At 37.6% G+C, this 24,042-nt stretch overlaps 1 protein-coding gene across 1 annotated transcript in view; it reads left to right on the plus strand.

Moving 5' to 3' along the window:
- Window positions 1-24,042, plus strand: part of RELN (reelin) — a 538,867-nt gene that overhangs the window by 386,613 nt on the left and 128,212 nt on the right. Inside the window, exons 23-28 of the mRNA XM_011985112.1 lie at window positions 365-502; window positions 1,355-1,541; window positions 8,198-8,403; window positions 10,374-10,545; window positions 10,985-11,185; window positions 17,219-17,451. Coding sequence (XP_011840502.1) covers window positions 365-502; window positions 1,355-1,541; window positions 8,198-8,403; window positions 10,374-10,545; window positions 10,985-11,185; window positions 17,219-17,451 — 1,137 coding nt within the window. The remainder of the gene's footprint in view (window positions 1-364; window positions 503-1,354; window positions 1,542-8,197; window positions 8,404-10,373; window positions 10,546-10,984; window positions 11,186-17,218; window positions 17,452-24,042) is intronic.

Raw genomic sequence — 24,042 nt, forward strand, 5'->3', positions numbered from 1 at the left:
AAAAAAAAAAAAAAGATAGGCTTAATTTAGCAGTTTAGTAGATGTCTTTATTTTTTAATATTCTTTCTTAGTACTTTGTCTAGCAACAAATCTGTGCAACCAACAAAATCTGATACTGTGTTTTTCTTTAAAACGGCTCAAATTAAGACTGAATTGCATCCGATAGATTTCTCTTTAACTTTCTTTCATGATAGAATTGTTGCATTGGATAATAATTGAGTGGAAATTAAAGCAAAATGATGCCAGCTAAGCTCAAGTTCCAGAAAGTTAGTTAGCTGAAAGATTTTGGACTCTGTCATTCTGTGCCAGTGTCACTGCTGAAAGATTGAAACACTGTTTTTGTTATACTATACCTTGTTTCTAGGTCCAGTGCCACCCGCTTCCGTTGGAGCCAGAGCTATTACACAGCTCAAGACGAGTGGGCTTTGGACAGCATTTACATTGGGCAACAGTGCCCCAACATGTGCAGTGGGCATGGCTCATGTGATCATGGCGTATGCAGGTACGTGCACCAGAAAGCGCGATGAGGTCCATGCTTCTCAAGATTTGTGGCTGGAGGGTACTACAGCAGTTGTCATCAGAGTGATATGGATAGACCGATAAATAATGAAATAGCCAAAAGAAACAAGTCCTCCTTTCTGTTCTTATTTTAGAAGTAAAAGATATGGTTACATTAAAAATAAGTATGAAACCATATATTCTTCAAACTCTAACCCCAAGACAAGGCCTCTGGGGCTTCAATGTCAGAATTTATTAAAAGAGCCTTGCCATTGTTTCCCTTTTCACCCACTGAGAGTTTTAGAGCACTAGTCAAACCCTGCTGCATGCCCTCTTATCCCACTTCACCAGTTCAGGTTGTATACGTGGGGAGGTGGTGATTGTTGCTAATGAGGACAGAGGAACACACTTGAATACCTAAAGACTCTAAAAAAGGCATAGTTTAATCAGAAAAAGGAACTCTAAAATGTGGCCAGAGTTACATGTTGGTTGAGCGGACCGACATTTACATGTGACTTTTTAAGGCTATAGGGAAATCCCACTATCTGTCCCCCGCCCAGACCAACACACACTCACATAAGCACACACACCAATGTCCTCTTTCATAAGTACTTGATGCCCAAATTCTACCTTTACAGCATTATTTCTTTTAAGAAAAGATTCTATCAGTTTTAAGGGGAGTTTGAAAAACTGAGGGGTTGTTACTACCACATACCCAGATTAACACTGTAGGGAAAAATCTAGTGTGAATGATAAGACCTGAGCAAAAGTAAAACATGGGAAATGGTTGAGGTCGGGGGACATTGCATTGGCAGGTGGGCCTGTAACTTGCCTACTCAGCCCTCCTCTCTCATAGGTGTGACCAGGGATATCAAGGCACTGAATGCCACCCGGAAGCTGCCCTTCCTTCCACAATTATGTCAGATTTTGAGAACCAGAATGGCTGGGAGTCTGACTGGCAAGAAGTTATTGGGGGAGAAATTGTAAAACCAGAACAAGGGTGTGGTGTCATCTCTTCTGGATCATCTCTGTACTTCAGCAAGGTATGACCAACAGTTGCGATGAGTCATCGGGGCCATGGCTAGTTTAATATGAGACTCTGAACTCCAAATGTACAAATATGAAATGGTTTTATTGGTCCCCACGTTCCCTCCTTTTGACTGGGCTCTGTCAGATTCCTATTCCTTAGCTATCTCTTGGGAAATTCTTGTTTTTATTATTATTATTGTTTTTGGTTACTAAAAAATCAGGTTCGGCCAGTTTAAAACTTCTACCCTCCTGTACTTGATGTCAATACCATTTCTTTCCTTTCCTCCATTTCCAGGCAGGCTTGAGTGTTGAGGAAGTTTGAGTAGGGAAGGCTCTTGGTCTCTTCTCACCCTGGCCTATGGAGGGTGTGTCAGTGTGAGGCCTGGGGGCGAGGAGGGGATGAGCTTAGAGGTTAAGGGCAGCAACTCTGGAGCCAGATGGCCTGGTTCTATCCAATTTGACCACTTTATGATTCTGTGATTTTTTTTAACTGTGTAAGTTCTGGGGTATATGTGCAGAACGTGCAGGTTTGTTACATAGGTATACACGTGCCATGGTGGTTTGCTGCACCCATCAACTCATCATCTACATTAGGTATTTCTCCTAATACTATCCCTCCCCTAGCCCCCCACTCCCTGACTGGCCCCAGTGTGTGATGTTCCCCTCCCTGTGGCCATGTCTTCTCACTTATGAGTGAGAATATGTGGTGTTTGGTTTTCTGTTCTTGTGTTAGTTTGCTAAGAATAATGGCTTCCAGCTTCATCCATATCCCTGCAAAGGACATGAACTCATACTTTTTTATGGCTACATAGTATTCTGTGGCATATATGTGCCACATTTTCTTTATCCAGTCTATCATTGGTGGGCATTTGGGTTGGTTCCAAGTCCTTGCTATTGTGAACAGTGCCGCAGTAAACATACGTGTGCATGTGTCTTTACAGTAGAATGATGTATAATCCTTTGGGTGTATACCCAGTAAAGGGATTGCTGGGTCAAATGGTATTTCTAGTGATTTTTGAAGCACATTATTTAACCTCCTGGTGATTTAGCTTCCCCATCTGTAAAGCAGGGATATGGAATATCTACCTCATGAGGATTAGTATGTAGATTAAGTGAGTTAATATTGGTAAATCATGTAGAACAGTTCATAACATATAGGAAGCACTTCTGTATGTATTTATTAAATCTGTCAATCCATTAGTTTTAGGAATATGACTGGAAGAAGGAGGAATAGTGGTGAGAGTGGGGGTATACAGAGCTGTTCTTAGAGAACTGACCAGCTGTCTGGGGTGGGTAGACATCTCAGGTCTTATTCTGGCTTGGTTTGGTGGCTGCTGGTGGCGTCTGCTGATGTGGGACTCTGTATGAAAGTTTTTCTTGCAATAGTCAGCTTCCCCAGTGGTAGCACCAGATTAGGCATGCAGATTACTAGAAACCAACTAAGGACTAAGGTGCCAACCAGAATCACTAAAATTGATCCTTTTGGAATACCCCAACCTGTGTCACTTGGTTAGGGATGGGAGAGGGGTATAACCACCACTCTCTCCTCCCTCACTGCAGTCTAGGCAGGACATTCTTTTTCTCTTTTCTAATCCATATCCTTATATAGTCTTGAAAGGGACTAAAAAGAGAGCAAGTCTGGTATCCAACCTGAGCACCATGTCTAACCCTAATCTTTAGAATGTGGAGTGTGTAATATCACTTCTTTCAAGCAGGTAATATAGCCACCAATTCTGAGGCAGTTGGAGGTGTCCCACTTCACTTCGTGTAACAAGTAGACAGGTGTGAGTGATATGCTACAAGGCTGATAGGTTGCAGAATCTGTTTGGGCAGAAATCCAAGATGTGTTAATTTATGCAAATGCAAAAATAGCTGCAGGTTTTGTTTCAATGCAGGTGAAGAACAAAGAAACATCAAGTAAACAAGATAGAGGATTATAGAAAATCAGGGAAGGAGTCCATTTAGCAGTATTTCCTATCCATTGACATGGAAGGTCCTCCCCTGATGATTATTGTTAAAGATAATAGTCACTCAGTTATCAAAATGCATTGCACATATCTGGATCCCCTGTATAATTGTTCCAAAATGGAAAGGTTGTGCTTCCTGTAGGCATCAATTTTAAAGTAAGAGTGTAAATCTTTTACCAATATGTACTCAGACACCTCAGTGAGTGCGCGTGCGCACACACACGCACACACACACACACACACACACACACACACACACATTTTAACATGTAAAGGGTTATATATCAATATTTCTTCCACTTAATTCAAGGTGATCGCTGAAGTCAGACTATCTGGGCTCCAAAACTTATTGATTGGTTCACTTTGCAAAGTTATAACAACTCTCTGTATCTCAGGTTTCTTACTCAGAAGTGGATATAGAGAGGAGTAAGTGAGTTGGTGCAAGTAAAGAGTAAAGAATAGTGTTGGGAACACAGAAAGAGATCATATGTGTTAGGTATCATAGTTGAATTTTATGAGAATAAATTCCAAATTTGTCTTATTGATTATTTTCACATTTATGCCCTGCAACTAACTAAAAATCATTTCAAACATAAAATTCTCTGCCCCTTCCAATTCAGCTTTCCCCCTAAATTTTTGTCAAAATATCCCTGGGTTATATTTTACTTTTTTCTGTTGATTCATTCAGAACTGTTTTGAATTCTAAGTAAGAGGAACTATCTTAACTTTAAAAAGGGATAAATTTGGTTTATGGGAAGGAAAACACAAGGAGGGCTTAAATGGGACTGCTGCAAGAGAGACCTGGAACCAGTAACTCCGAAGCTCACAGAACTTTTCCCTTAAGAGTAGACCCAATTTGAAAGAGTAGACCTGATTTGCAGGCCAGCTGTCACATGAGAATGGAACCATAGCCACAGGGCTTTCCAACCAGCTCTGTAGAAAAACACAGGGAAGGCTCCTGGCGGCCAGTCACAGTGTCCTGGGAGGAATGATGTGCTATGATTGTATAGCCAGATTCATGCACTCACTTGTTTGGTGGCAAGGTGGATACACTGTCTGGCAGCCCCCACCAGTAAGCGTGTTGAAGTGAAGGGGCAGCAACCCAAAGGAAGGGTTCCTTAGACCATTTTCCCACCAGCCTAGATCATATTATCTAAAACTTATCTCCAGCCAGATGTGGTGGTTCACACCTGTCATTCTAGCACTTTGTGAGGCTGAGGTGGAGTATCATTTGAGGCTAGGAGTTTAAGAGCATCCCAAGCAACATGGCAAGAGCCTGTCTCTAAAATAATACAATAAAATTAGCTGGGCATAGTGGGGCATGCCTGTACTCCAAACTAGGAATGAGGGAATGAGGTAGAAGGATCGCTTGAGCCTAGGCATTTGAGGTTGTGGTGAGCTATGATCACACCATTACACTCCAGCCTGGGCAACAGAGCACAACCCTGTCTCAAATAGATAAATCATGCATACATACATACTTCCATTCTTTCCCTATCTGATCACAGATATTCAAGCTGGTCTCTAATACTCCTGCCCTAACTACATAGCTTATATTCGTTTTCTAGGCATGAGCCCTTTGCTCCAGCTATGAAGCTCTTCTCACCATCCAAGGTTTTGCCACTGCCTACCATTTTGCCTTTTATCTTCTCTGCAATCACATAAAATTTTCGGTGTTCTGTTCAAATCCCCCTGCCTCCCTGAAGCTTTCTGGAGCTCTGGCAAACTGTACTTCTCTCTTTTCTTAGAATTCCTCTCTGATTTTTACATATAAATGTCATATTTTAATTTTCGTCCTCACAATTACAAGCAGAATGTGGAGTCCCACGACTGAGCCAAACTCTGGCTAAGGTGTGCAGCTCAGAAATGCACGTCATGCACTAGACATTTACAAATCAATACATACTCTTGAGACTAAATACGTTGGAAAATTATTAAGTGATCATATGACTAAACGGGGCTTGACTAGAAATCAGGACTGGGTCTGCAGCCCTTGGTTACCATTTCTGTCTCTGCCAGAAGTCCATGAATCCGTTCATGTTTGTTTTTATAACACACGGTGTTCTGCCTGCTATAATTGTTGAAGAAAGACTGAATAAATGAATGAAAAACATTAAGAAAATTGGGAAACAATTAAAGATTCTAAAGAAATGGTTATTTTCAAGTAAATAGAATTGCTTTCTAGTGACATTTTGATTAATTTCAAAAGACTTTAATGGAAAGTAAACGGTGATTAGTCATGAAGTGTTTTGGAGGCTTTGTTATAAAGGTTCTAGATTCTGAAAGCTTACCTCTTAAAACTTGTTTTATTTTAGCTAAACCTTAAAGCAGTAAATCATTTTAACCTAGAATCTGGGGGGAAGTTGGAGGTGATTTTCCATATACCAGGAATGGTACAATATTACTACTCCAATACATATGCACAGACACACATTAGATATGTATATGTGTTTACACATATACACATAAATACATTGATCACAGCCTAACAGAAAAACTGCAAAGCATATGTTACATCGAATTCTGAATTCTGGCAAAAACTTTGCCATGAGCCATTTCCCTTTTCTTTTTTCTTCCTTTAAAACACTATTCAGCATATCAGGTCACCAAACAAAAGAAAATGATTTGTGCTATTCTCTAGGAAAAAACACTTCCAGTGCCAAACTAAGCATTTGTGTGGTATTTTTCCATCATTTACAAAAATGCCACAAAACATTCTTTGAGAACCTCTGTAGACTAACACCATAGTCTCCTAGAAAAACAACACTACTCTGAATTTCACAGTAGAGCAATCATTCCAACCAACTAATTGTGATAATTGGATTTTTATAATTCCCCTCACCTTAGATCTTTATCCTTCTGGCTCATTTCCACATGCCAGGTTTCTCATAGGAGTTTGCGGGATTGGAATTAACCTGCTAGGTTCTATAGTTTTTCTTCCAAAAATCATTCTTCCTGTAATGATCCTGAGGCTTGAAAATGCTAGGATCTCTGAGGTGTTCTCACTTACAATATTTCAAATCAACAACAGGAAAAATTAAAAGGCACATATAACAACTGAAAAATGCGTATAACTTACAAGATTTCCTCAAATACATACCTAAAATTGAGATTTCCAAAGAATGAGTTTCTGTCTCTGAATTAACTTCAGTTCTCATTTTGCTAGCATCCGTGTTTATTTTGAAAACTCTTAATTGGCTTTAGACCTATCAGTAGCAGTATAGTCTTTTAATTAACCCCAGGTATTTCCCCGTGACTTCTGATAACAGAAACCCTTTCTTAATTAACTTAGTGGATTAGAGTAGAGTTAAATCCTAAGTGTGAGAGCCATTTTTCTCTAATACTATGTATACTATCTCAGGTTTTCTTCCCAACTTTTAATTGACCTTCCTGGGAGCGCTCAGAGATCAGCTCGGAGAAATCCATGGACGAGCTTTGGAAGAGTCTGTTTAGGTGGAAGACTCTCATAAGCAAACCTTTCTTCAGCCCCATTAGCTGAAATCATTTTAAACAACAGGAACAATGACAAACCTTGCTAATTTCTATGTGACACCTCACCACAGGACTGTGACCTTCAGGGGACTTAATAAGCAAAGGAAGCAAGTTAGTGGATTTCAGGAAATTTGTAGCACTTTTAAGACACAGAGACCATTTAGTGGTTGCAAAAATTTATTTAAATCATCTCTCCTAACCTCTGTTTATGAGAGAGAAGGGAGGGAGACTAGGATCCTGAGAGATTCAATTCAAGTCCTCTTTATTTTCTTTTTTGAGACAAAGCCTCACTCTGTCACCCAAGCTGGGGTGCAGTGGCCTGATCTCAGCTCACTGTAACCTCCATCTCCCAGGTTTAAGCGATTCTCCTGCGTCAGCCTCCTGAATAGCTGGGATTACAGGCACGTGCCACCATGCCTGGCTAATTTTTATATTTTTGGTAAAGACGTGGTTTCACCTTGTTGGCCAGGCTGGTCTCAAATTCCTGACCTCAGGTGATCCGCCCACCTCACCTCCCAAAGTTCTGGGATTATAGGCATGAGCCACCGCACCCGGCCTCAAGTACCCTTTCTTTTTGTCAAGAAGCTTCTGCCTTGCCTGGTCTACTTTAATTCCCACAGGACTGGAGGGTCAGGGGCATATCTCTGGAGAGGATGTTCTGTCTGGAAGGCATGCTGTGTACCAGCAAGTTCCATGCAACATGTTATTTCATCTAATTGTCACAACACCATATGAGGAAGGTATAATTATCCATATTGTACCTTTGAGGAAAATAAAAGCTCAAAAAGGTCACACAGCTAGTGATCAGTATGAATAATGGGCTAAGACTCAAACCCATCTCCTGCAGATTTCAAATAGATGGTATTTCATCTCCATTGTTCTGCCTAGAGGAAATGGGCAAAGTAAGGATTCAGAGTGTTTTCATTAAAATTTAAAAAAACATTTTAGTACTGTTTGGTATAATTAGCAATTCCCAAGGGTTTCTCATAACCCAGCCTGGGAATCAGTAATGTAGACATTAAGCAAAGATATCCAGCAACAGTTACCATAGTTGAATCAGAAACAACTAAATGGCGTGACTCTTTCCACAATAGTGGGGACAAGACCATTTCCACATAGTGCTAAGATGTCCAGGTGAATTTGAAACTGAAACAACAAAATGCCAAGGAACTCCCAGATTATTCAATTTGATTTTTCTTCTTTTCTGAAAGGCTGGGAAAAGACAATTGGTGAGTTGGGACCTGGATACTTCTTGGGTGGACTTTGTCCAGTTCTACATCCAGATAGGTGGAGAGAGTGCTTCATGCAACAAGCCCGACAGCAGAGAAGAGGGCGTCCTCCTTCAGTACAGCAACAATGGGGGCATCCAGTGGCACCTGCTAGCAGAGATGTACTTTTCAGACTTCAGCAAACCCAGGTAACTACCCACCTGATGAGCCTCCCAGTAGTTTCCAGGAATGGTAAAGGTTAAATCATTGTTGGTGTGTTTCCAAAATGTTAACTGTTGTAAAAATAGACAAACCCATAAATATTTAACATGAATGATAGCCCAGTATATAAAGATTTTATTTCACTTAAGTGGCTGTACAGAAAGCATTTGTATTCATGTTTGAATTTTTAAAGATTTTTTAAAACTTACGACTAGAAGATAAGCAAGATAAGTAACCACTGTTTACTCAAAGAAACCATGGAATATGGGCATGTTCCGTGCTCATTTTCCCATTTGCAGGCTTGTTTGACTATTTTTAATGTACACACAAAGTATGCTTAGCTCTTAGATTTAACAGTAAGATGGATTTTTTTTGTTAAAATTTTTCACATGGCTGCACCCAGGGCTATCCCTAAACAGTGTATGAGTAAGTGCGTAGGGCTCAGATTTTCTAAACACTTTGCCCTGGCCTATCCCTATCTTAATTTGATGTGTGGGGAATATATGTAGTAAAATGTCTTAGGCAATGACTGTTGAAGAGTTTGGGGAAATAACTCATGTTTAATAGTAATACCTATACCAGGCAAGGCATTTATATGTATTTAAATTTAGTTCTTTTGCAATTATGTAGTATTTTGAAATTCTGTATTTATATTTTATATAAGTATTATTAAAGTCTATTCAATGATATTATTTTAGAATACTCCTTTTTATAATCTGTGTATTTTCATTGTAACAAAAAAATAATTTTTTGTATGTTGACTACTATTAAGTTTTAACATATGGATCTTGTCCCTGTTTTCATTTTACAAATGAGCCTTGTTTATTGAAAGAAATTATCTAAGAATATATAAACCCAGTTCTTACAGATTGAATATGTCTTAAACATATTACTTAAAACGTACTATTTTGTAGATTTAAAGTTCATAAGTTTGACATTTTAAAGTATTAGGTCATGTAAAGGTGACATAACTTTCCGTGATAAAACATAAGTAGACATGCAAACAGACCAACAGAAAGCATTTCTTCCAAGGGATTTAGGGGAGGCGGAGAAACCAGAAAAGAGGCAACTGGATGAAACAAGAAATACAACAGGAATGGTGGGTGAGAGATGAAGCCTTGTGAGAGTCTCCTAGACTCTCGCAGTATAGTAGAGAGGGAATTGATAATGGTGCCAAACTGGCTTAAACAATGATTTTAAATAACTCAAGTTATTTTTTCCAAGTAATATGTCAACCTGAAATTATTGAGAGTTCAGTAAGGTGACCAGGTACTTTATAGGTAAATAAAAATGTAATGGCGTCCTCAAATTGCGGAACTGCATGTCTTTGTCATGAAAAATTACATACACAAAATGATCTTAAAAAATAATTTTACTAACATGAGAATGTGCTTATGATGTAAAGTTTTAAAATGTAGATCACCAAATTATACATATAATGCCTTGCCTATATGAAAGATTACAAGCTGTGATGAGATACATCGAATTGTTAAAAGGAGCCAACCCTATGTGGTAGATTATGGGCAAGTTATGCCTCATTTTTAATGCATTTCTGTGCTTTCCCACAATGAGAAAGAATGCCTTTGGAAAAAAATGTTAAATGTTATCTTCATGTATTAATATTAAATAATTTTATCTTGGTATTTCTTTAAAAAGTTATGACCATCAAAAGATACAGTTCAATGAATCAAACTCAGTTGAAATATTCTCCCTCTTCTCCAAAAGATACAATTCCAAATGAAATAAACATGACCAGGACTAAACCTGCCTGCAAGGTTAAACCTCAAGTCTGATATGTCCAAACTTACAAGCTTTTGAAAAATATTGAGATCAAACCAAACAAAACTTTCTCTTGTTGTTACCCTTGTTGTTTTAGTAGCTGCAAAAAAAAAAAAAAAAAAAAAAAAAAAACCACAGCTTTTCTTTTCCCAACCATAAATGATCTACTTTTATTCAGATTTGTCTATCTGGAGCTTCCAGCTGCTGCCAAGACCCCTTGCACCAGGTTCCGCTGGTGGCAGCCCGTGTTCTCGGGAGAGGACTATGACCAGTGGGCAGTCGATGACATCATCATTCTGTCCGAGAAGCAGAAGCAGATCATCCCAGTTATCAATCCAACTTTACCTCAGGTATCCTCCTTTGTCTGAACTCCAGGAAGACAGATTGTTATAAAAGTGAATGGCATAACGAACTCATTTCCTTAAGGATTTAGTGCTTGACACTGAATGTATGATATAAGTTGAAGGGCTTGTACTTAATTTTTTGTTACCTCTCTATGCTGCCACTTCACAGATAATTTAGATGTAAAAAAGACTGACGTCTGGTTAAATCATCAAGCAAAATTGTTAGTGTGTTTATAAAATGATTAGATACACAGTGGTAAAATACTTTCAGTTGTTGAATCATCAGGAGAAAAAGTTAATAGCTGTAAAAAGACATGGAGATTCTTCTGTGTTTTCCTAGAAATGCAAGTGGTACATGGCCCAGCATGTCATGAAATGAAAATTCCTTTCTTGTTTTCAAAGCTATCAAATTGCCTTTTTGTGTTATTTGTATTGTTTCTATTAGAACTTTTATGAGAAGCCAGCTTTTGATTATCCTATGAATCAGATGAGTGTGTGGTTGATGTTGGCTAATGAAGGAATGGTTAAAAATGAAACCTTCTGTGCTGCGACACCATCAGCAATGATATTTGGAAAATCAGATGGAGATCGATTTGCAGTAACTCGAGATTTGACCCTGAAGCCTGGATATGTGCTACAGTTCAAGGTATTTATGCACAAGCTTCTTCCCAGAGCAAGTTAAGGGGTAAAACATCTTCCAGATGTATACGTGGAACTCACAGAGAACACACATTTTTCATGTTCTATTAAAGAAGGGACTCACCTGTACAAAAGCTCAACAGTATTAGAATTGCAAAGCTTTTCAGCTCTACTCATAAGGAAAGCAGCTTGCTAGTTTTTAAGGAGTCCCGAAAGTTGTGGGTATACCATTTCTTCAGGTATTCAAGGAACTCTGCCAGAATTAAAAATAACATTGACTTTTAGGACTTCAATCTGATAGTGACTTAATGAATCTCAAGCTTCTAAACGATGATGGATAAGTTGTCCTTTTCATCTTACTAGTGGTATTTGAACTTGCAAGATATTTTATGCTTTTGCTGTATTATTTTCAAACAAATTATCTTACTTAAATTCAGTAAATTTTTACTCCAGTCATCATTGTTCTCTTAAAGGCTTCTTGTGTTTCAGCTCTGTGATAACGTATCAACATGTATAGCAAGTATTTACTTTGACAAGGTCTTGTTTCAGAACCCTAATCAAAATTTCATTGTGTTTATAATAAAATCCCATAGGTGACTTCTGGGGTTGGAAGTAATGCAGTTTTAATGAGCTAGCACAACTACATGGTCCTTACATAATGGCAGGATGCAGATGCTAAATAATTTACAAATGGAATTATTAAAGAGATCAGATGTTTATAGGCAGCTCTTCAAATATAATTTTCACAGGTCTGTAAACAAGAAGTTAGTCATAAATAATATGATTAGTAAAATGTTATCCTTGTTTAGATTCTGATGTTAAACTATAATGGAAAAATATCAATAACAATATATGATCTATATTCATTTGTTGGTAATACCTAAAGTAGTAACAAAATAACGTTAATAGCAAATATATTTCCAGAATACTATGCTATTTCTCATCTGACACCTTTTCTATTTAATTAATCACAAACCATGGTTGTGTAGGTATTAAAGTCTGCAAGGTAATATTCTGAAATTTTAAAAATCTAAATTTAAAAAAATAGTGTTAAATATTTCAAGCACTTAAACAATGATCAGGAATGCAAACTGCTTAAGAAAATCTTAATTCTCTACCATTTGACCCAGCAATCCCATTATTGGGTATATACCCAAAGAAGTGTAAATTATTCTACCATAAAGACGCATGCATGTGTATGTTCATCAAAGCACTATTGGCAATAGCAAAGACATGGATTCAACCTAAATGCTCATCTGTGGTAGACTGGATAAAGAAAATGTGATACGTATACACCATGGAACACTACACAGCCATAAAAAAGGATGAAATCATGACCTTTATAGCAACATTAGTGGAGCTGGAGGCCATTATCCTAGGCAAACTAATGAAGGAACAGAAAAACAGATACCACATGTTCTCACTTGTAAGTGGGAGCTAAACAATGAGAACACATGGGCACATAGGGGAGCAACAGACACTGGGGCCTACTTGAGGATGAAAGGTAGGAGAAGGGAGAGGATCAAAAAACTGCCTATTAGGTAGTATGCTTATTACCTGGGTGACAACGTAATCGGGACAGCAAACTCCTGAGGCACACAGTTTATCTATATAACAAACCTGCACGTGTACCCATGAACCTAAAATAAAAGCTAATTTAAAAAATTTTAATTTTCGTATCACACAAGCAGAAAGCTATTAATTTGTGGTTATTTAATAAGTATAGAGTACAGATCATTCAGGGGTTGATAATTAGTGTATGTTTGAAACCTGCCTATAAGAATTCTGGGTGCCATTTGTACAAAAATACACAGGGCTGGTGCAGTTTTTGTGATTACTTGCTGTGTGATAAACACTAGCTAGTCCTGGGACTATAGAAATGAAAAATGTGACCCCACATGAATACCTGTGTAATAAACCTGCATGTTCCACACATGTATCCTGGAACTTAAAGTAAAATTTAGCGAAAAAAAAAAAGAAAAAGAAAAATATGACCTTAGCTTTCAAGGAACTAGAGAATGAGGCAGAAAAGTGAACAGTCACAATAAAGTCACAAGAATGCTGCAGTATAAGTTGGCTCTAGGTGCTATAAGAATACTCTGCGTAGTGCCTAACATGTTTCAGGCACTCAAAAAATGTCTGTTAGTTGAATAAATGGATGGATGGTTGAATGGATGGATGGGTGGGTGGAAAGACGGATAGGAGTAAAGGAAGGAAAGGAAGGGGAAGGGAGGAAGGGAGGAAGGGTGGATTGATGGATGAGTTCCAATTGGAAGTCTCTGGAAATACAGAGACTTAACCAGCTGAAGAATGGAGGGGCAGGAATTCCAGTTAGAGACAACAAAATGAGCAAATGCATGAAAATACACCGAAGTGCAAATGAGAAAATGGGCAAGTCTAACTTTGAGGACTGTGGAGTATGTGCAGCAGAGATGAGAGATAAAGTTGACTCTGATGGGCATTATATTCTACATTAAGTCACTTGAACATTTTCCCAAGAGCAATGAGTCATGAAAGATTTTTAGCCTGTTGAATGCCAGAATCAGACCTGTGTTTTAGAAGAATCATTCAACCGCAGTATGGATGTTGACCCAATAGAAGAGGAAACCAGAGTCAGCAAGTACATTCATTCCTTCATTCAGCAAATACTTATAAAGTCTCTATATTCTATTCACATTTCTGGGTTATGGAAATAAATACAGAGAGTATGAAATAGGGTAATGGAGGATCTTTATCATTTTATAAAAGGTTGTCAGGTTGGTTGGCGTCACTAATAAAATGACACTCTTAAGCCACAACCTATAGAAAGTAAAGGAGTGAGTCATGCAGTTATGTGGAAAAGATCATTCCAGGCACAGAAAACAAAAAGAACCAACATCTTGAAGTAGGAATGTTCTAGAAACCACAAGTATGCCATTGTGACCATAGCAGAGAAAGTGAGCAAGAGTAGGACAGATGAAAAAAGTAAGGTCAAACTTTGACTTCTGTTCTGAACAAAATAGCAGAAAGGTGACACATTCTGATTTAGGCTTTTAAAGAATCATTGCTCTGGTAACTGTGCAGGGTCAAGGGCAGAAACATTAGCAGCTATCCAGTGATCCAAGTAAGAGATTATGGGAGATAGGACCTGTGAAAGAGGCAGAGAGAAATGATCAGATTTTTAAATATATTTTGAGTAAAGTAAGGATGCTAGAGCTGTAATCGAAGTCAGAAATGAGAAGGCCAGGTTGAGGCATAGCATGCGTTATAAAGATAAATAAATGAGTATAAAGATGTTAAAGTGATACAATCAATAGATTTGGGTGACTGTTGAGTAATAGAATGGAGTCTAGAATTATTCTCTTATTTCTGGTTCTGGCTGCTGAACTACAGAAAAATGAGGGTTTGCTTTAGGAGAGCAGTTGAAGAGGGCTGGCTTGGACATAATGGAGTTACGGGTGCTGATGGGCTGCTGAAGTGGAAATGAAAAGGAAGTGGTAATGTGTATTTGTCCAGAAAGTAGGAGAGAGGTCATATCTGTTATTCAGACTACAGGCATTCAGAAGAAACATGAGGTTATGATTGTGAATGAGATTAAGAAGCATGCATACAGTAAAATGATAAAGTCAAGACTGAATCACAGAAAACACCAACACTTAAAAGGCAGGCTAGATGGTCAATAAAAAAGAAATGGTTAACAATGTTAAAAGCAATAGAAGAATCAAGTAAAAGAAGGATTAAATTTTCCCATTGCATTTTGTGAGATAGACAGTTTCGTTGGTAATTTCACTGGGGCAGCAGCAGCAAAAGTCAGATTACAATGGATTTTAAAATGTTGAGTAAAGAGGTCTACACAGTGAATACGGCCTTTCTCTCAATTTGTTTAGCTGTGTAGTTAGAGGGAGACCAAAAATCAGGGAGAATTTTTATGTTCTTTTGTTTTATTTTTAAAGGTAGGAGAGACTTAAACGTATGTATCTGATCCATAGAAGGTACACAAGTAAATATTTGTTGAAGGTATGCCTAAATCCTGAATGGAAGGTTTAAGATAAATTATATGTTTAATACAAATGAGAGTATGTCTACACTACCCTATTACCTGATTTCTAAAGCACGAACTTGTCTAAAGTTCCAACGACTTGTCTATGTTAGAAACAACAGCAATCATGGCAAATTTAAGACAAAAAGTTAACTAGCCGTGCCCAATGTGGCTGCTTTCACTACATACCAGCCAAAGGCCTTTGGTACTATTGAGTAATGCAGTAAAAGGAATTTGTGTTAGAAGAGTTTAATCATGCATCTGAGAGGGTTAAGTCTTTAATTATATTCTTGATGTTTTACTATATAAACTTGGATAAATTGTGCACAATAAAATTTCTAACCAAATTATAAATTCTCTGAGAGATGCTTTCTAGCTCTGAGTATGGAAATAAAGAAGATACTAAATCTTCTTTTTAAAAACTAGATAAAGCTACCTTATAGTCATCAGGATTAACTGATTGACCTCCTGAGCTATGGCTCAATATTATTAGCCCATGACTCTACCTTTATATCATCCTTTTTTTTTTTTTTGTCATATCATGTTCTTTTCATTCCTGATTTCAATTTTCCTTCTAAAACTCAGACTATTCTTATTTAGTAAAGTCTTATACAACAAAATGTGTGGCTCCAGCCAACAAATGAAATAAGATGTGAATAGGCCGTTCATATAAGATGGCATGTAATTAAATGAACATGAGAAAAAGAGTTTGACATTTGTAATTTTAAAAAATGTAATAAAATTCATTACACATTTATTTGGAAATAAACTGTCTTAAACTATAATACTCAATGCCTAAACTGATTCATTTGGACTCAATCAATACAAAATGAACACACATAACTAGAAAATTTTAAGTGTTTCTACATTTTGACTCATTAATGCTACTCTCAGGAATTTATCTGGTGATGACAAATCAACCAAAGAAGAAAGGTGTATTCTCTGCAATGCTATGTATAACAGAATGTGGAGGAAAGCTCTAGATGTGTAATAACTTCAACTATATGACCAATATATAGATTCCCTATAAAGATCAGTAGAGAAAATAGAAAAGTAAGGACAGTTATGATAGACTAGTGGGATTTAGGTTGTATCTTTACAGTTTTTTAAATGTTATTAATCCTATGATGACAGTCCTCCCTAAAGGTATACCAAACAGTAACAGGTTCATTTCTGGATTATGTTGCTTATTTGATGCTGTGATAAACACTTAGCTCTTTCATCTAAGTTGACACTGATTTTATTTTATTTATTTTTATTTTATTTATTTATTTATTTATTTATTTATTTATTTGAGATGGAGTCTTGCTCTGTCGCCCAGGCTGGAGTGCAGTGGTGTGATCTTGGCTCACTACAACCTCCGCCTCCCGGGTTCAAACAATTCTCTACCTCAGGCTCCCGAGTAGCTGGGATTACAGGTGTTTGCCACCACGCCCAGCTAATTTTTGTATTTTTAGTAGAGACAGGGTTTCACCATTTTGGCCATGCTAGTCTTGAACTCCTGACCTCATGATCCATCGGCCTCAGCCTCCCAAAGTGCTGGGATTCAAGCATGAGCCACCGCGCCTAACCAGTTGACGCTGATCTTTAATGAGCTTTGGCAAGGAAACAGAAGGATGCTCGTTCCACTGAAACCTTCCTGTACTGAACAAGACAGCTGCTTCTCCATCTTATGGTTTCCTCTGTTTGTACCCTCTGAGGAGGGAGAAAAAAGCAGTTTCTTGGCATATCTTTTGTCTGGGACTCAAGAACCACCGACACTGTGCTTCTCTCTTCTCTCCTATAATCCCAAGAAATCCACAAAATGAGTCCAGCTTTCTAGTAAAAAGTACCTATTGTTTGCTTAAACAAAGAATTCCAGAATCTATTGAAGGGTCTTGGTTGGCACTGAGCTCACAATTCCTATCATTGTAAATTCAGTGCAGACCCATTGGAAGGCACCCTGGATGCTGTAGCACCTAATTTGTTGAGTGATGACTTAGAACCAAAATCTTGTATAATTCTTGTCCTTCCTTTTAACAGCTAAACATAGGGTGTGCCAATCAATTCAGCAATACTGCTCCAGTTCTTCTTCAATACTCTCATGATGCTGGTATGTCCTGGTTTCTGGTGAAAGAAGGCTGTTACCCAGCTTCTGCAGGCAAAGGATGTGAAGGAAACTCCAGAGAACTAAGTGAGCCCACCATGTATCACGCAGGGGACTTTGAAGAATGGACAAGAATCACCATTGTTATTCCAAGGTCTCTTGCATCCAGGTAAAGTAAGCATTCTTAATAGGTTTGGGCCATTAAGAAAGACACAGTCCCAAATGCTATAACCCTAAATGTTGAAATCCTAAAAGATCAAAATCCTGAAAATACAATTCTGGAAAAAATAATACATTTTTTAAAAGACATTTATATTTTAAAAGGGGGATTTATTTGAGAAACAGAAAAACATGACAGAACACTTCATAGGCCATTTTACACAATACTTATTTTTGCAAGCATAAACATTCAGATATACTAAAGACCGCTGCATTGGTTTAACATTTATGAGCAGACAAAATGTATACATAGAGAAATAGGTTAAAAAGCAAAATGTATAAATGTATATCACTATGGTTGGTGATTGTTTGCACTCAGCTGTATAAATGTGGCCATCTGAAATACAGACAATTTAACTCTTTTGATGAGATTGATCAAAAACCTCAGTGGGTTACCACTGCATATGCAGTCACCAAAAAGCTGAAACCCGAAGAAATTTTATCTTTCACAAAAGCAGATATATGAAAAAGATGTCTCTCCCTTTATCGAGTAAGTTTTTTAGCATTTTTAGGTACACCCACAGTGTTTACACACAACGTCAACATTGCACTTTTGTGAAGTCAAATTTGCAAAAAAAATTCATAAAACAAATTATAACTCTCTGAAAGTCCTTACACAATTTACACATCCCGTATTGGAAATGATGTGAAGACAGAGCACATCAAATAGATAGCATAGCAAATTGGCACAGTGTGGGAAGGGCAGAAGTCCTATGACTGGATAATTTGGCGGGGGAGATTTCTTGTATATTTGGAGGTTTCTTGTATTGTTTTCACTTCTATGATCTTCAAAACACTCACTACACTTATATTTGGAGAGTAGTTGTGGTCTACAGAGTTTGTAGGGATATGCTGTCTGAAAATCTGGTTATTGCTGAGCCATTGCAATTAAACAATTTTCTGCTTTCATAGCACCAATAATAACTAGCTTTTACACTTTTGTATGTTTCATTTGCCAGAGTATATGTGAAATATTGTTACATGTACATAATGCATACTGATTATGTCAGGATATTTATGGTCCATCACTTGAGTACAGTATACTTTTGTTAAGTATAGTCACCCTTCTCTGCTATCAAGCATTGAATTTATTCCTTCTATCTTACTGTATGTTTGTACCCTTTAAACCATTTCTTTTCATCCTCCTCCCTCCCTCCCTTGGTACCCATCCTCGTCTCTGTTATCTGTCTTTCCACTCTCTACCTCCATGTATGAGAAACATGTGATCTAATATTTAGCTCCCACATATAACTGAGAATATGCAATATTTGTCTTTTTGACCCTGGCTTATTTCACATGAAATAATGGCCTCCGGTTCCATCCATGTTGCTGCAAATGACATATTTTCATTCTTCTCTATGGCCAAATAGTATTTCATTGTGTATATCCATTCTTCTGTTGATTAACATTTAGGTTGATTCCATATCTTAGCTATTGTGAACAGTTCTGCAATAAACATGAAAGTGTAGGTATCCCTTTGATATATTGATTTATTTTTCTTTGGGTAGACACCCAGTAGTAGGATTACTGGATCATATGGTAACTTTATTTTTAGTTTTTTGAGAAATCTCCATACTGTTTTCCACAGTGGCTGTACTAGTTTACATTCCCACCAACAGTGTATAAGAGTTCCCTTTACTTCATATCCTCACCAACATCTGTTTGTTTGTTGTCTTTTGAAGAATAACCACTGTGACCGGGATAAGACAGTATTTTATTGTGGTTTTGATTTGCATTTCTCTGGTGATTAGCGATGTTGACGTTTTTTCATATACCTTTTCACATTTGTATGTCTTGAGGAATGTCTGTTCATGGCCTTTGCCCACCTTTTAATTTTATTTATTTATTTATGTTGCTGTTGTTTGAGTTCTTTGTATACTCTATTCCTATTATATTGGTCCCCTGTTGAATGAAAAGTTGCAAATATTTTTCCCATCCCATAGGTTGTCTCTTCACTCTGTAGATTATTTATTTTATTGTGCAGAAGCTATTTTTAGTTTAACAAAGTCTCATGTGCTGTTTTTGTTTTTGTTGGCTGTGCTTTTGAGGTCTTAATCATAAATTCTTTCTAGACCAATATCCAGGAGAGTTTTCCATAGGTTTTTCTTCTAGAATTTTTATAGTTTGGGGCCTTATGTTTAAGTCTTTAATCCATTTTGAGTTGATTTTTGCATGTGGTGAGAGATATGGGTCCTGTTTCATTCTTCTGCATGTGGCTGTTCAATTTTCGCAGCACCATTTATTGCAGAGGGTGTCCTTTCCCCAGTGTAAGTTCTTGTCAGTTTTGTCAAAGATTACTTAGCTATAAATCTGGGGCTTTATTTCTGGATTCTCTATTCTGTTCCATTGGTCTATGTGTCTATCTTTATACCAGTATCATGGTGTTTTGCTTATTATTGCTTTGTAGCATAATTTGAAGTCAGGTAAGGTGATGTCTCACATCCTTCTTTTTGTTTAGGATTGCTTTGGCTCTTCAGACTCTTTTTTTATTCTATATGAATTTTAGGGTTGTGTTTTCTAATTCTGTGAAAAATGACGTTGGTAATTTGATAGGAGTTACGTTGTATCTGTAGATTGCTTTCAGCATTGTAATCATTTTAACCATATTGATTCTTCCAATCCATGAGCATGGGATTTTTTCCATTTGTTTTTGTGATCTACAGTTTCTTCCATCTACAGTGTTTTCTGGTTTTCCTTGTAGAGATGATTCATCTCCTTGGTTAAATGTATTCCTAGGTACTTATTTTATTTTGGAGATTGTCAATGGGATTGAATTCTTGATTTGGTACTCAGCTTCAATGTTACTGGTATATAGAAATGCTCTGATTTTTGTACATTGATTTTCCATCCTTAAAATTTACTGAAGTTATTTTTCAAGTCTAGGAATTTTTTGGAAGAGTCCTTAGGGTTTTCTAGGTATAAGATCATGTCATCAGTGAACAGAAATAATTTGATTTCCTTTTTCTCGATTTGGATGCTTTTTATTTCTTTCTCTCGCTTGACTGCTTTAGCTAAGACTTCTAGTACTGTGTTGAACAGGAGTGGTGAGAGTGAGCATCCTTGTATTGTCCCACTTCTTGGGAGGAATGATTTTACCTTTTCCCCATTCAGTGTAATGTTGGCTATGGGTTTGTCATGTATGGCTTGTATTATTTTGAGGTGTGTTGCTTTGATGCCCAGATTGTTGAGGGTTTATATCGTATCAACATCATGAATGGATGTTGGATTTTACCTAATGCTCTTTCTGCATTTATTGAAATGATCATATGTTTTTTGTTTTTAATTCTGTTTATGTGGTGAATGACATTTACTGATTTAGGTATGTTGAACTATCCTTATATCCATGGAATAAACTCATTCAATCATGATGTATATCTTTTTGATGTGCTGTTATTTTCAGTTTGCTAATATCTTCTTGAGGATTTTTGTGTCTGTGTTCATCAGGAATACTAGCCTGTTTTGTTTTTTGGTTGTGCCCTTGCCTAATTTTGGTATCAGGGTGATTCTGGTTTTGTAGACTGAGTTAGGAAAGAATCCTCTCCCATCAATTTTTTGAATAGTTTTAGTAAGGTTGGTACCAGCTCTGCTTTGTACATCTAGTAAAATTTACTTGTGAATCCATCTTGTACTGGGGTTTTGTTGTTGTTGTTGTTGTTGTTGTTGTTGTTGTTGTTGTTGTTTTGTTGGAAGACTTTTTATTACTGCTTTAAAATCATACTTATCATTGGTATGTTCACAATTTCTATTTCTTCGTAGTTAATGCTTGGGAGGTTGTATGTTTCCAGGAATTTATCTGTTTTCTCTAGGTTTTTTAGTTTGTGTGCGTAGAGATGTTCATAGTAGTCTCCAATTACCTTTTTTATTTCTCTGGTATCAGGTGTAATGTCACCGTTGTTATCATTTCTGATAGTGCTTATTTGAATCTTCTCTCTTTTATCTTACGTAATCTAGCAGTCTATTAACTTTGTTATCTTTTCAGAGAACCAACTTATCATCTCATTGATCCTTTGTATTATTTTTCTTGGTTTCAATTTCATTTAGTTCTGCTCTGATCTTTGTTATTTCTTTTCTTCTGGTAGCTTTGGGTTTGTTTTGTCTTCATTTTTCTACTTCCTTGAGGTGCAATTTTAAGTTGTTAATTTACAGTCTTTCTATTTTTTTATATATGCATTTAAAGCTATAAACTTTCCTATTAGCACTGCTTTTGCTGTATCTCAGAGGTTTTGATATAGTGTCCCTATTTTCATTTGTTTCAAAAAAAATTTTATTTCTGCCTTAATTTCATCACTTACCCAAAGATCATTCAGGAGCCAGTTGTTTAGTTTCCATGTAATTTATATACATTTGAGATTTCCTCTTGGTATTGATATCTAATTCTATTCTGCCATGATCTAAGAAGATACTTAGTATAATTTAGATTTTTAAAAATTTATTGAGACTTGCTTTGTGGCCTAGCATATGGACTGTTTTTGAGAATGTTCCATGTGCGGAAGTGAAGCAGCATGTTCTGTGGTTGTTGGGTATAATGTTCTTTGTGTGTTATGTCCATTTGGCCTGGAGTTCAATTTTAAAAATCCAGAGGTTCTTTGTTCATTTTCTGCCTCTGTGATCTATCTAGTGCTGTCAGTGGGGTGTTAAAGCTACCAATATTATTATGTTGCTATCTGTCTCTATTCTTAGGCCTAGCAGTATTTATTTTATGAATGTGGGTGTTGCATGGTTGGGTACATATATTTAGGATGGTTGTGTCTTCTTGTTGAATTGAACCCTTTGCCATTATATAATGCCCTTTTCAGTCTTTTAAAACTTTTATTGAATTACAGTCTGTTTTATCTTATATGAGTATAGCTACTCTTACTCATTTTCTTTTCCATTTGGATGGTATATCTTTTTCCACCCCTTTGTGTTGACTCTGTAGGTGTCTTTACCCATTAAGTGGGTCTGTTGTAGGCAACAAATAATTGGATCTATGTTTTCTTATCCAATCTGCCAGTCTATACCTTCTTAGTTGAGCATTTAGCCCATTACATTCAAGGCTAATACTGATATGTGAGGTTCTGTGCCTTTTGGTGCACTGCACAGTCCTTTCCCTGGGGAGCAATACTCCCTGTAGGATAGAGAATTGGGGACCTTGTAGTACCTTTGGATCCAGCCAGTGCTGCTCCACTGCAGCCTTCCAAGTGGACATCGGAGATGTCAGCAGGAACTCCTGGGATGTGGAGATATGGGGACTGTTACCAAGGGCAAGATGCAGTCCTATGTTAGCAGCACTCCCCAGATGGCTCCCTGCTGCAGCTGTTCAGGTCTCAGGAGTGAGGCATGAGTGACCCAGCGTGAGTTCGCTGTCTGGTGCATTGCCTTCACAGGGTCTCCAAATCACCACCCATGCTAGTGTCAGAGTTTGTGTGGGTGGTGGCGCTTTCCCACAGCTCGGATTGCAGCAGTCTGTGGCAGGGGTGTGGACTGCTGAAGCTCTTTCCCCGTAGTTCCAAGCCCCACTAGGTTCCTGGCCACTCTCAGCCATGCTGGCTACTTGTTTCCTTCTCCTTTTGTGCCTCAGGTGTTTCCTGTGAGTTCTCTATTAGTCTTTAGTATTCTTTCCTAGATTCAGGGTATGGTTATCTACTCATAATTTTAGTTCTTCCTTGGGGAAAGGATGAGTGTCTGATATCTCTGGTCAGCCATCTTGAACTGGAATCTTCTAAACTTTTATCTTTCACTATTAAGTCACCTCATATACTTAACTTGTCACAGCCTTTTTGTGAGGAAACAAATTTGCAGATCTCTTTCATTGTATTGTAAGGAATACAGTAAGAAGGAGTGATATTTGGCTTCCCCAGTATCAAATCTGAATTAGTTAGGGTTCTCCAGAGAGACAGCATCAATAGGATATGTATATATATAGATACATGAGAGGGGATTTTTTTTTTTAGAGGAAATTGGTTCACACGATTATGGTGGCTAACTAGTTCCATGATAGACACCTGCAAGCTGGAGACCCTGAGATGTCAGTAGCATGGGTCAGTCTAAGTCCAAAGGCCTCAAAACCGGGGAAGCCAATGGTGTAATTCTCAGAGAGAGGCTGGAAGCCTCAGGCCCCAGGGAGCCTCTGATGTAAGCTCTGGAGTCCAAAGGCTGGCAAACCTGAAGTTCTGATGACCAGGGAAACAGAAGAAAAGTCTGTCCTAGATCTCAGAGAGATACCAGTTTGCCTTCTGTATTTGCTTTCTCTTCACCTTCTGGCTAATTGAATGGTGCCACCAACTCTGAGGGCAGATCTTTCCCACCTAGTCCACTCAGACTTACCCTCACAGACAGGCCCCAAATAATGCTGCACCAGGTTTCTAGGTTTTCTTTAACCCAGTCTACTTGACACCTGAAATTAACTCCACAGTCCATCTCTTGTCAACTCGGCACCCATATGCATCTCTTTAAACCATACTTATTTTTCAAATAAAGACAAGGTAATAGTTCCACCGATCATGATGCAACTAACATGATGTGACAATCCTGCATGATCTCCTCCCCAGAATTAAGCTTT

This window comes from Mandrillus leucophaeus, unplaced genomic scaffold (genome assembly GCF_000951045.1).
Source record: "Mandrillus leucophaeus isolate KB7577 unplaced genomic scaffold, Mleu.le_1.0 Scaffold1068, whole genome shotgun sequence".
NCBI classification, from domain to species: domain Eukaryota; kingdom Metazoa; phylum Chordata; class Mammalia; order Primates; family Cercopithecidae; genus Mandrillus; species Mandrillus leucophaeus.